The sequence below is a fragment of the Falco cherrug genome, assembly GCF_023634085.1.
Source record: "Falco cherrug isolate bFalChe1 chromosome W unlocalized genomic scaffold, bFalChe1.pri SUPER_W_unloc_1, whole genome shotgun sequence".
NCBI lineage: Eukaryota > Metazoa > Chordata > Aves > Falconiformes > Falconidae > Falco > Falco cherrug.
This window is the reverse complement of record NW_026599288.1, coordinates 4843755-4857780: the sequence shown is the minus strand read 5'-3', so window position 1 is coordinate 4857780 and position 14026 is coordinate 4843755. Positions and strand designations below refer to the sequence as shown.

At 38.1% G+C, this 14026-nt stretch overlaps 2 protein-coding genes across 2 annotated transcripts in view; one reads left to right on the top strand and one right to left on the bottom strand.

Annotated features, from left to right (window-relative positions):
- Nucleotides 1-14026, bottom strand: part of LOC129734868 (uncharacterized) — an 806097-nt gene that overhangs the window by 481940 nt on the left and 310131 nt on the right. The gene's annotated exons all lie outside the window — the stretch shown is intronic.
- LOC129734954 (elongation factor 2-like) lies at nt 4861-13979 on the top strand. The gene is made up of 5 exons (XM_055700367.1): nt 4861-4875; nt 7031-7245; nt 7535-7700; nt 9271-9452; nt 13865-13979. The coding sequence occupies exons 1-5, from the start codon at nt 4861-4863 to the stop codon at nt 13977-13979; spliced, it is 693 nt and encodes a 230-aa protein (XP_055556342.1).

The following is a 14026-nucleotide window of genomic DNA, read 5'->3' as shown; positions in this document are numbered from 1 at the left end:
CAACACCTCAGCCATCTGCTCTCTGCAGCAACAGGGACTGTGGATAACTGGCTAGCTGAAAAAAGGTCTCATAGACATAGTCCAGCTGGCTGGACAAAAATGCACATCGCTCTCAGCTTATCTGAAGTAAAGCAAAATACACTGTCTTTGGCTGTCCTTGTTACACAATAACAGGAAGATTTCGGTGGGAAAAGAATGTTGCAGGTGGGAACAGATAACTACAGAAGAGAAACTAGGGGCGGGCTTGGTATTTAGGCAACTAACCAATAATGAGCTTAACTTTTGTAATACGTATGAACTAATTATAACAAGGCATAAAAGGTGACTGTAAGGGACAATAAACGAAGTCTGCTGATCACTCATATTGATGACTGTGTCTTCCCTCCGTCCCGACAACCACAAGTCACCATTTCCTGGGCTCTGGGTTCATTACAGCCGGCAAAGAGAACCCCAGAGTCCCTCTATATGGTGTTCTAAACTGTCAAATTTAGTAGCTGAACTGCTAATAAGGAAGCAAAATGAGTAAGCGTTGGCTACGTCTGCAAAAAGTTGTCATCTTTCACAGACTCGGGGAAGAAGGGAGGGCTTCATACAGCCCCAATGAACTTGTTACTTTAAGGCACAGTTTGGACATCAACATGTTTTGATACAATTTTAAATTCTCAGTCTGCTTCTAGATTTGTTGCTTGGAAGAAATGCTTAAATCAATTCTACTTTCTAGTCCTGAAAAGATTCAAGAATTTTTTTAACTTTCTTACTAATTTCTTTCTGTAAAGATGCAATTTGCCTCCTATATCTGAGAAATACTTCACGGATGTTGGGGTAAAGACAGATGTCGTGACTGTCAATCCCAGTATAATTACTGAGAGGTGATTTCTGTTTTTTGTATTTTCATCTCTACTTCTTTTCCAAATCTACCTTTCACTTAATTCTGTTACAGAGATTTCCCCCCCCAATATTACTTTAAACTGACACTATGAATCATACATTTAATTCTGAACTGAAGTTATTCAGTATATGGAATTAGTAACAATTTACAGAAATGTGTTAAACACTTAGACCTGCACCTTGGTGATAGAAAGTGGGAAGCTGATGAGCTAAAATTATAACAGTAGAGCCATCCTTCCCCTGGAAGTCTTGTGCTGTGCTTGCAAGCCCCAGGCAAATGTCTCAGAAACATCCAGAGTGGAAGAAACTGGATCCCACCCTAAATGTCATATGTTTTTAAAAAATGCTAGTTAAACTTTGTAGCCAGGATTGACTGGGTGATTTTAATTTTAAATTTGTTCATACCTTAATGCCACCTTGCTGACAGGATTGGGACCACGGGGCTAGTTACTGCTTTCCTTTCTTGCTGGGGGAATGTGTTTCTTTTCTCAAGCAACATAAACCCATGTGCTTTCATTTTGGATTTCTTTTAAATGTTACAGTTAGACATTTTGGACATTTGCCCTGCTTTGGAGTTTGCCACATTTTTGGTACAGTTCTGCACTGCACAGTATACAGCTGCCTACACCTTGGAAAAATGACATACTTCTCATAATAAAAATTATGAGTTAATTATGGTACAAGAGAATATATAAAATGCACACAGATTGCATTTACCCTTTGACGTAGAAGGCTCGGACACAAGTTATACGACCAATGTGATCAAGTTAGTGCCACTTTATTAAGGGATACACAGCAATGTATACACTAGCACAAAGCACACACATTGCTTCTAGATTGCTAATAGGCTAAAGCTGCTTGTCTATTCACTCTCCTGCACTCTATGATTGGTCCCAGCGTGGTATCCATGCTCCTCGCCTACATTCTGTTTTGACATTCTATTTTCTTATTTTTCAGTCCAACTCCTTTATCTCTTTCCCACGTACAGTTCTTTAATAGTCCAACTCTCTTATCTCTCTGCCAGTACACAGTTTCTTTGTCTCTCTTGGCCTTGCATATGTCCTTCACAACAGCTGCCGCTTGTTACAGCTTCGGCCTGCTCGGCCTGCTATTACAACAAAGTTACTTGGTCTGCATTGCTCATAATATGTCTGTTGTCTTCCAGCCACTCCACATTTACTAGTTCTTATTGTCTATCTCCATCTACTGGCCAGAGTAGAGATCTGTGATGAAACATTGGGTGCATTTAGAGATGGGACTACTCCCTTTATAGTAGGGGTCCTCAAACTTTTTAAACAGGGGGCTGGTTCACTGTCCCTCAGACACTGTCGGGGGCCGGACTATAGTTTGGAAAAAAATGAACGAATTCCTATGCACACTGCACATATTTTATTTGTAGTAGTGCACAAAAAACAGGAAAAAGAATGCAATATTTAAAATGAAGAACAATTGTAATCAACAAAACCAAATAATATTTCAGTGTGAACTATGGGCCTGCTTTTGGCTAATGAGATGGTCAATGTTAGGTTCCATATTTGTCACTGCCAGTTGTAGCAAGTGATGCAAGTGTTCATCAGTTAGTCTGGATCTGACTGGAGATTTCAGATGTTTGATGATGATGATGATGATGATGATGATGATGATGATGATGATGAGGAGGAGGAGGAGGAGGAGGAGGAGGAGGAGGAGGAGGAGCCGTAGTTTGAGGACCCCTGATTTAAATGTTTCTATATGTTTTGCCCACCTACGTGTTGAGTGAATTCCAGTGTAAGATTTGGGTTTAAATCCCAAACATTAGTGTTTGTAAGGGTAAGAGATAAAAGCATTTCTTCCAATAGGACCAGGAAGAGGCTATTAATGTGTGAAAATATGTATTACATGGCTGCACTGCACTAATCTTAAGGAAGAATGGTCTGACCTGAATCAGATCAGCATTTTCTCAGGAAAATCATCTCTTAGAAACACTTACAGGATGGGTTGTTTTGTTTTTAGTTTATTTTTTCCCTTAGCAAGCCTGTCCTGTAGTTTTAATTCATTGCAGTTCTGGTAATGTGTTTCACCTGTTTTAAGTCTCTGTTCTAGTGAATCAGAATTTACCAGCCTGTTTCTGTGTTAAACAGATGCTTGTACATCTTCGTGTTTCTTGATAATTAATGCTATTGGAACTCCTTCCTTTTGTGGCTTTTTTAAAAATTCTTATAATCTTTCATTGTGTAAGTAGTATTGTTTACTGAAATGGACGTTCTAGTTACCTATGTCAGCTTCAATAAGTGTTTTCATTTTTCTTTCATTTTAGAATAAATATTTCTGAACTGAAGCTGTGTAATGGCTCATTACAATAAGAATTGGAATATCTTTTAGAGAAAGAGGTGCCCTGCAGAAGGGGTAGGCAAGTCTACTGTGGAGGCATTACTGATAGCCAGGGATAAGCCATGCTGCAGTATAGGCTACCCAAATGATGTAATGCGGTAGTTAAAAGGAGCAAGGTCATTTTCTGTCTGTAGTGGCAATGAAACTTGAGGCTTTTGGCAAAAGTGATGTTCTGTTTGTAATAAAGCAGTGATGTTTCTCCCTTCTGCAAATACTGCTTTAATCTCCTTCATTTTTTGCTTGCAGTTGCACATAGAAGAACTTAATCCTTCTGCAGCAAGCATTTCATGGCAAGATAACTGATCTGGTTGCTGTCTGTCAGCAGCAAAACAGAAACTCTGTAACAGTTCTTCAATGAAAAACATTTAAAATTAAAATTGTCATTAATTTTTAATCTGGTTTTGTGTTTTCAGTTGTATTTATGACAAAAAAAAAGCTATTCTAGTGCCTCTCTCTCTTATAGAACAGCACATATGGTAAATTCCTTTTTGGCATTTGTGTAAATGAAGTGGTAAATAGAATGCTTGAAGTGGATAGCATTTATTAATACATAATCCTGAAGTTCCTGCCAGAAGGTCTGGTAAGACATTAATATTAATGCTTGAATTGAGACCTTGATCTTTTCTAATATACTATAGTTTATTAACAAGCTCATTAGCAGAAACTTAAGAATGGTTTACCCAGTTATATTAACAAGAACAGCTGCTATGATATAACAACGTGAATTAAAAATGAGCTAGCAGTGTTAAGCTCTTAAAAATACTCGTTTAGGCCAACGGATGAACCAAACAATAGTGAGGAATGCCACTTAACTGAATTTAGCTCTCAGTATTAATTTCCTGCAGGCTGAAAGCTTCATGTCCATATGTATTATATTGTTGTAAGCCTGGCAAAAAGTGCTGATGCAGTAATATGTAAGACACAGGTCCTTCAGTTTCTGGGAAGGGATGCAGTCTTGTAGCTCAGCAAAAGGGTGGAAAGTTTGAAATAATAATATGTTCATGTTGTTGACATTGGCTTGCCATGAGACTGATCAGCAGAAGCTTTGAGGTCACTTGTGGAGGCCTGCTGCTTTACCTCCTTGACGGTGATGACTTCTTTTGAGCTATAGTACTGGAGAGCTGTGGGTCCCACAGTTCACCTATTCCCTTAAACTCGGGTGTGGATTTTCCTTTGTCTTACCCCCCACCTCCCACCCTGCTTGACCCTGCTCTTCTCTCACGGTGCTGCTTCTCTCTCCTTTCCTTCACCATGACTCAATAATTCTTTTCCACCTCAAACCCAAGTTGCTCCAGCTCCACCACAAAGTAATAGCAATATATTAACAACTTTTTGAAACACCAAGGAAATAAACCCATAAAACTAACATTTTTACATCCATGTCTTGTGTAATGGTCAGTGTATCTGTTTTCATTCTACTTTTGTTAACAGTGGAACATAATTATTCCAGCTGGAGAGCAAGGTTCCATTTTTAGACACAAATCAAGGTTTTTACAACTCCAGTATGATCCTTTCTCAGATTATATGAATGGTTCCAACAGTCCATAGGAGAATATCCAGTTCAATGCATGAACTTTACATTTAGAATTAACATAAGTGAACATGTGTAGGAGGCCGGTATGCTTAAAATATGAGGAAGAAATAAACCGTTATGGTCACCTCTGCTCTTTGCCCCAAAAGAAAACTACAATGTAACCTGTGTATATAAATGTACTGGAAACTTGGAAACAATGGGATAAATACAGGTTTCAGTTCAAAAATTATATCTGGGCTAGTTAAATATTTATCAGAAGTAAATTTCACTTGTTCCATTAAGAAAGTGTATAATTAGCAAATACAAAGAGCACGTAGGTACATGTCTCAACATTTAAGTATATATTTACATTATTAAATAACTGTATTATATATTTTATATATATATATAATAAATAACAGTTCTAGCAATAGACTTAATTCTCACTAAGAGTACTGATTTATTTTTTTTTTAGCACAGCACAATGTTTTAAAACCAGAGAAAATTATAAAAGAAAAGTAGTGGTGCTGTTTAAGTGGAAAAGAAAGAGCAGAAAGAAATATTTCAAGATCTTAGAAGTAGTGTGTAAATTTTGTTGGGAGTGAGACTTTGGATGCCAGGACACCCTGGAACATTCTAGAAAAGAATAACCTAACAGAACAATCTCAGTGTCTTCATTTTGAGGTGGATCACTGACAAAGCCATAAGTATACTCTGAAAATTTTCTTGTTTGTACTAAATCGGGGGGGGGAAGGGTTGGTTGGTTGTTTTCTCTATTGCAGACTTTGAGGTAGGAAAGAAACGATAAATGTAGGGGAGAGTGGGGAAATACTACATTTTAGGGGGAAGAGGCCAGGCTGCTGCTTAGTTTGGATATTTCTCATCTCTAAAAAGAACTTGGCTATTTTAATTAGAAGTATTCCTTTTTTAATAAAAACTATTTTCTTGAGAAAATGTATAATGAAAAAGTTGAACTGAAGATCCAAAGTTAGCATGAGAAAATGCAGTAATAACATATATATCAGAAGTGTATCTGTTCATGTAAAAAAATTGTCTCCTACGTATAATTTTTGAGCTGGGCTGGGTTGGTTTATTTGTAATTAATATCTTATCCTGGCAAGAAGACAGGTTCCCTGTGTTTAGATGCACTCATTAAGTCCCAGACTGTATTAGAAACCTTGGTTGGTGTAGCAACAGAAAGGCATGTTTCATTATTTCTGTGTCATTTACAACTCAGTCACAGGTGAGGAGCCTATTTAAGTGTTTCTTACAGTATATTTTTCTTCACTTGAGCAACTAGTATAAACTACTGATGTGGTATGTGACTTTTGTCTTTGTTTAATGTTCCCCATCGTTTTTTCCTCCCTATTCTGTCATTTCCATGTCCCTATGAAGCACTTCATGCATTAAAGGGATTTGCAAGAATAACCACATTAACTGCACTCCTGTGACCTACAGGTGACTCTCATTACAGAATGAGACAGGCCGAGATTAGTAAGATCTCATCTTCCTTTGCTAAGTTGTCATGTGTTTAACAGATAATTACCAGGGCTTCTGAGGGTCAAGATTTTTTTCCTGCAAATTGAAGGAGAGGAATTGTTCTTAGCAAGAGATAGAAGAATTATGGAAATAAGAAAAGTTTCTTTCTGCGATATCATTTGCAAGAGGGGCTCTAAAAATTTTGTGTTTGGCTAATGAAAGTCTTTAAAGATGTTTTTGACTGAGCAGGACCACCAGTTTCTAGAGCTGGCGTATTGGCTACAAAAGGAGAAAACCCAGCCTCTTCTTGAAAGAGTGGCTCACCTGAAAAACCCTGGGAGATGGAGAGCAGCTGTGGGAGGAAGACTTGGCAAAGCAAAGGGCAGTGGTGCGAAGAGAGAAGGTTTTGTGCAGGAGCTCTGATGTGTTTTGTGTGTTTGGTGCAGTTGTGTGCACCAACACTCCTGTAGCATTTGGCAGGGATGAGCTGTTCTGTCTCTGCAGGTGGATTCTTTGTTTTTGTGGTAGTTGACATTTTTTGGATAAGAAATCTGAGCTGTATTTTAAGTTATGCCTCCACTCTTGTCCTTACAAAAACATCCCAAAAATGTGAACAACTGTTTGTAATACTAAGCTTAAAAGTATGAACAACTTCATTTCTTCTTTAGATTGTGAATTAAATAACAAACAGTAAAAGTTTAAAATTTCACATAGACATTTGTGTACTTTAAAAGGAAACAATAGCTGTTTATTTTTATTTTTTTTCACTCCCCCATCCAGGTGAATTTCACAGTAGACCAGATCCAAGTGATCACGGACAAGAAGTCCAGTATTAGGAATATGTCTGTGATTGCTCATGTTGATCAAGGCAAATCAACCTTGACAGACTCCTTGGTCTGTAAAGCAGGCATCATTGCTTCAGCCAGAGCTGGAGAAACACGATTCACAGACACACGGAAAGATGAGCAAGAAAGATGTATCACCAGCAAGTCTACGTAAGAATTTGTATCTTTTTCTTTCTTTTCCTTTTTAATCTTAAGACAGAAAAATGGTTTCCTCAAAGCCTTATGTCTTGTCAGATCTTTTTTTTAAGTTGACATGTGAATCAAGCTGTGCATCAGAACAGAATTTCACAGTCTTCCGAGTGCAATCTGGGCAATATTGGAATATAGCTTTTAAGTGATATCTAGCAATCGTTCCTACCTGCTTCTCACTATGGAGAAAGATAGTTTCAGAAAGATTTTTAGTAGTAATCTTTGTTTTTATTGGATTGCTTACAGACTAATACATCAAACCAGTACTGATGATGAACAAAATGGATCGTGCTTGGCTGGAATTCCAGCTGGAGGCTGAGGAACTTTACCAGACTTTTCAACGTATTGTGGAAAATGTCAATGTCACCATTTCCACCTACGGGGAGGGTGAAACTGGACCAGTGGGTAGTATTATGGTAAAGAAAACTTTAAAACTTTGATGTGGTTGAAATCATATTTTGGAGAATACCAGCCTTGATATGAAAGAGTTGCATACATTGGCAGTTCAGATCTCTAGCCAGCCTGAAGGAGTTGTTCTTCAGCCCCCTTCCACCCCCACTGTTTCATACTTTTGGGGATATTATTTCAGACCAACCAACTGGGAAGCAAAAGCAACTAGGAAAGAGGAGAGAATTCACAAAGCAGATCATCCTCTAGTGATACTTTCTCACTAACAAAATGTGTAACCTCAAGGCAGTTGCTCAGTGTCATTCATACATCAGATGTCAGATGTTTCCCTGGGGCAAACTGCTGAAGAGAAGCTATGGTTTGAAAATTAAGGCAAAGGACCAGAAACCAGAAGATTAGCTTTCTGTGCCTGACTTTGCTGCTTATGTCACTTACGTGACAAGAAACATGGCCTTTCTGCTATTCCTGACTGATAAGACATTTAATTTGCTCTTTTCTGATCTGAAGATGGAGGTCTTTCTTATTCTACCAGTATTTATATCATAATATGCTGGGTATCTCTGGAAAGATGGTTTGAAACTAGACAGATTAATAGTATTTCCTATATTGCAGCTGAGGATTGCAAAATAAAAAACCAAAGCCAACTGCAAGTCTTCTCTGGTTGTCCAGCTATTAAAGCAGGGGTCCTCAAACTTTTTAACCAGGGGGCCGGCGCGCGGATGAAGTGGCAGGCAGTCATCTGCGGCTGCTTGGTTTCGCACCCCAACCCCCGGCGGGGGGTGTGGGGGTGTGTGGGGTGTGTGGGTGTGTGGTGTGTGTCTGTAAATACCGGGGACCGGATTGAGGACCCTGGGGGGCCGTATCCAGCCCGTGGGCCGTAGTTTGAGGACCCCTGTATTAGAGTAAGGAATTGTCAGAATCAGGCTGCTTCAGATATTATTTTTTCCACCAAATAGCTACAAGACAGACCTTCTCACCAGAGTTTTCAGACCCGGTTCCCTTTGTTTAAATGTGATCGTCCTGTACTAGCTTGTTTTATGTCTAAAATTTTTTCAGACCCGGTTCCCTTTGTTTAAATGTGATCGTCCTGTACTAGCTTGTTTTATGTCTAAAATTGACTGCAGCTTAATCTGGTTACTAGAACAAAAGACTGTTGGCTAGGATTGTATTCTGATTCTTGTATTCCATGAACCTCAGCCATTCCTAAGACAGACCAGTTTTATGTGTGTGCCAGGAATGTGCCACCTATATTTTAACTTACAGAGAAAATTCACTAACAATTCAATTAGTATTCTTTACAAAGTCATAATCCTCCAAATCCTACTTAGCACTTCACAAATATATTCCTGAAGTTTTTTATTTTAGCCTTTGTAATAACTATTTACGCTGTGTGGGAAAAAGTAAGGTTCTTGCTTCAAAGTAATATTCAATAGACCCATTTTAGGGGAAATATTTCCTTGTTCTATGTTTCAGAAAGTAGTTGGCATGTTTACTGATCCTTTCTGTCATTGAAAGCTCTTTGTACATTTCAAATCAGTGTTTTGTGAAATGCATTCACTTTTTTCCCCCCTTTTAAAGACTGACCCAGTTATCAGTACTGTTGGGTTTGGCTCCGGTCTGCATGGCTGGGCATTTACTCTGAAGCAGTTTGCAGAGATGTGTGTAACCAAATTTGTCGCCAAAGGTGAAAAAGCACAACTGCCTCCAGCTGAGTGTTCAAAGAAAGTGAAAGATATAATGGAAAAACTCTGGGGTGATAAGTAGCACAGTCTCCACAACCATCTCCTAAATTGTTAGCCTCAGTTTGTAACTCATCTCCCATTTTGGCTTCCTCTGAATTTTAGTGTTGCTTCCCCTTCCTGTCTGCCGGATAACTAACAGCACAGTATGTCGTGAACACTAGCAATTAATTTATTACTTTACCCAAAATTGGCTACAGTGAGTTTCCTTTATCGCTCCCTACAATTCCCTGAAAGGAGGTTGTGGCAAGGTGGGGGTTGGTCTCTTCTCCCAAGGAACAAGCAACAGGACAAGAGGAAACAGCCTCAAGTTGTGCCGAGGTGGTTTAAATTTGGCATCAGGAAAAATGGCTTCACCGAAAGGGTGGTCAAGCACTGGAACAGGCTGCCTGGGGAAGTGGGGGAGTCACCATCCCTGGAGGGATTTAAAAGATGTGTAGATGTGGTGCTCAGGGCCGTAGTTTAGTGGTGGGCTTGGCAGTGCTGGGTTAACGGTTGGACTCAATGATCTTAAAGGTCTTTTGCAACCTAAACGATTCTATGATTCTATGAATGAATGTAGATACATGCTTAGAAACCACAGTGACACTCTAAGAATATCAGTGATGCATACCAGTGTGTGTTGGGGCTCTTGCTGTATTGAATGATTATACTGAACTCTGAAGCAAGTGGAAAAATACTGAAGAAATAAGACGAGGTTACGGCCAGAACAGTGGGATGAAGAAAAAGGAGCAAATTGCAGATGTTTGCTCAAAACCAAGGCCAACGGGACGTGATAAGAGGAGCTGGGAAACCGCAGAAAGGAGCCTACATGCCAGAACAAGCAGAAACAGAAATCTTCCCAGTAAACAATTGTTAACCAATCATATTATTATACGCTTGTAAAATAGCCAACCACATTATTGCACGCTTATAGAATGCCTTATAAAAGTCTACCTGGTTTGTACAATAAACGGATCAGATCTTGAACTCTGTGAGTATTTGAATCTGACTCCCGCTCGCCCGAAATGCCCGCAGCATCTGGTGACCCCCGACGTGATCCGATGAGGGTGGACAGGATCGGTTAAAAAGTCAGGAGGATTCATTAAGGATCGTGTTACGAGCTGCGGAGCCGGCAAGGATCCTGCTGCCAGCGGAGAGAGAGCTGGGCGCCCGAAGAAAGGCGGAACGTGCACGGCTGACCGGTGAGTCAGGAAATTTAAGCAGGATGGGAATCACTGCATCAGTGGTGGAAAAAGCAATCGTAGACAGTTTGATGAAACTGGCAGAAAAAACTGAAACGCCAGTCTCACGGCAGGCGGTAGTTGATCTGCTATGTTGGAGTCGCCGCCGTGGTTACCTTGCTTCTACGCAAGATGTATATAATAATGAAACATGGAAGAAAGTAGGAGAGGACTTATGGGAATCTGTGCAAGTTGGGACTAAGGGGGTAAAGACTTTGGCTCGCACGTATCGAGCTGTACGGGGTATGGTCGCGCAATTACCACCCTGGTGTCCTGAAAAGGAACAAGCGGCGAGCGGCGGCGTGCGGCCCGGCAGGCCCCGTCCCGGCCGCGGTTTCTCTCCAAGGCGGCACCCCCCCCCTCCACCCCCCCCCCCCTCCGATCGGCGCCATGGCAATGCAAGCGGCCAAGCGAGCTAACATCTGGCTGCCCCCAGAGGTCAATCGGATCCTTTATATTCGGAACCTGCCGTATAAAATCACAGCGGAGGAAATGTATGATATTTTTGGGAAATACGGACCTATTCGACAAATCAGAGTTGGAAACTCTCCTGAAACAAGAGGAACAGCTTAAGCTTCTCAAGGAAAAATACGGACTTGATTACAACCACACCCCCCCCCCCAAAAAAAAAAAAAAAAAAAAAAAAAAGAAAAAAGAAAAAAAAAAAAAAGAAAAAGAAAAAGAAAAAAAAAAGAAAAAAAAAGAAAAAAAAAAGAAAAAAAAAAGAGAAAGAAAAAAAAAAGAAAGAAAAAAAAGGGAAAAAAAAAGAAAAAGAAAAAAAAGAAAAAAAAAAGAAAGAAAAAAGAAAAAAAAAGAAAGAAAAAAGAAAAAAAAAGAGAAAGAAAAAAAAAGAAAGAAAAAAAGGGAAAAAAAAAAGAAAAAGAAAAAAAAAGAAAAAAAAAGAAAGAAAAAAGAAAAAAAAAAGAAAAAAGAAAAAAAAAGAGAAAGAAAAAAAAAAGAAAGAAAAAAAAGGGAAAAAAAAAGAAAAAGAAAAAAAAAAGAAAAAAAAAGAAAGAAAAAAGAAAAAAAAAAGAAAGAAAAAAGAAAAAAAAAGAGAAAGAAAAAAAAAAGAAAGAAAAAAAAGGGAAAAAAAAAGAAAAAGAAAAAAAAGAAAAAAAAAGAAAGAAAAAAGAAAAAAAAAAGAAAGAAAAAAGAAAAAAAAAAGAGAAAGAAAAAAAAAGAAAGAAAAAAAAGGGAAAAAAAAAGAAAAAGAAAAAAAAAGAAAAAAAAAGAAAGAAAAAAGAAAAAAAAAAAGAAAGAAAAAAGAAAAAAAAAAGAGAAAGAAAAAAAAAGAAAGAAAAAAAAGGGAAAAAAAAAGAAAAAGAAAAAAAAAGAAAAAAAAAGAAAGAAAAAAGAAAAAAAAAAGAAAGAAAAAAGAAAAAAAAAAGAGAAAGAAAAAAAAAGAAAGAAAAAAAAGGGAAAAAAAAAGAAAAAGAAAAAAAAAGAAAAAAAAAGAAAGAAAAAAGAAAAAAAAAGAAAAAAAAAAGAAAAAAAAAAGAAAAAAAAAAGGAAAAAAAAAAAAGGAAAAAAAAAGTGCTTCAGATGTCACCTACAAGAAATGCGTTTCTGCTTTGAACTAGCTTTTGAGCCTTTGGGAGTAAACTATACGGCTATAAATCAATCATATTGGGGTTGGTTAGATAAGAAGTATAATGACACGAATTTTGGCTTTAGTGATAACTGTACCTGGTGGAATACTACACTTGTTAAAAATACGTATTTTTTGCAACAGTTGATTTACCGTTTAAATGTATCAATTTATTTACCTCAACAAGAATTGAGGGTGGTTGCGGGTTTTATTGAAACAAGGTCTGTCTATATTGTTGTTTGTTATTCTTTTGTTACTTTTAGTGCCTTGCCTTTTACAATGTTTTCAGAGCTGTGTGGAACGCAGTATTAATGCTGTATTTAAAAAGAAAGGGGGAGGTGTTGGGGCTCTTGCTGTATTGAATGATTATACTGAACTCTGAAGCAAGTGGAAAAATACTGAAGAAATAAGACGAGGTTACGGCCAGAACAGTGGGATGAAGAAAAAGGAGCAAATTGCAGATGTTTGCTCAAAACCAAGGCCAACGGGACGTGATAAGAGGAGCTGGGAAACCGCAGAAAGGAGCCTACATGCCAGAACAAGCAGAAAACAGAAATCTTCCCAGTAAACAATTGTTAACCAATCATATTATTATACGCTTGTAAAATAGCCAACCACATTATTGCACGCTTATAGAATGCCTTATAAAAGTCTACCTGGTTTGTACAATAAACGGATCAGATCTTGAACTCTGTGAGTATTTGAATCTGACTCCCGCTCGCCCGAAATGCCCGCAGCAAGTGTGTGTGGAGTTTGTGCTTCTGTAAAACTAAGCTTCCATAGGCAGCTTAAAAAGCTAGAGACATGAGTTTATAACCCTTACAACGAAAATATGTATGTATCAGAGAAAGGCAAATTGCTTGTAGTGCAGATATGCTGTACATGCCTTCTGTGGTGAGTTCTGATAACCTGCTCCGTAAGAGCAGGGATTCACTCTCAGAGCTTCAGAACATAAATGTTTTTATTGAACTGTGTGGGTAAAATTAGTACACAACACAAGATTATGGACCAAATCCAGTCTTTTGATACCAATGAGTATTTCTGTTAATTTAATGTATCTTAAATTGTATCTCATAAATGACAGCGTTCATTTCCTATTAGATGTGTACACAACTTGCCGTTAACCAAATGTTTTATACGTGTGTGAAAGCTCAATACATTTGCTTCTCTTCTGATGCCTTATGGTAAATTGACCTACCTTAACTCATTTAGCTCATAGGGTACTCCAAGATTTATCTTGTATGGTATTTAAATTATTTTAGCAAGGTTTCAAAAGACAGTTATAGATAACAGGGTGTATTAAGAGAATTCTTGGCAACAGGTTTGCTTACAGTCCCTAGTTCTCTGTAAAAGCCTAAAAATGCACGTCAAAGTCAGTGTTTTTAAGAGTAGTAAAAAACCTCAAAAACATAAGCAGACAAGAAGCCATCCTTTGCCTCCCCAAACATCTAACAGTTATTGCTACATTCAAATAAGGATTAGCCACTCCTGCTATTTTAATCTCTGCTTAAATGTGAAACTTTACAAAGTTTTCTTTTAAAAATAACTGAGTGGAAATTTGCAGGAAAAGTGGGTACTCCTCAAGTTCAAACTGGATGAGTAAAAATAAACATAATCTTTAGATATTTTGATCCAGCAACTGGAAAATTCAGCAAATCTGCCACTAGCCCAGATGGAAAGAAGTTGCCAAGGACATTTTGCCAGCTAGTTCTGGACCCTGTCTTTAAGAGAAGGTAATATTTTGTCTTGATTTGATTGCAAGGGCGTATAAAGGACAATTTTTT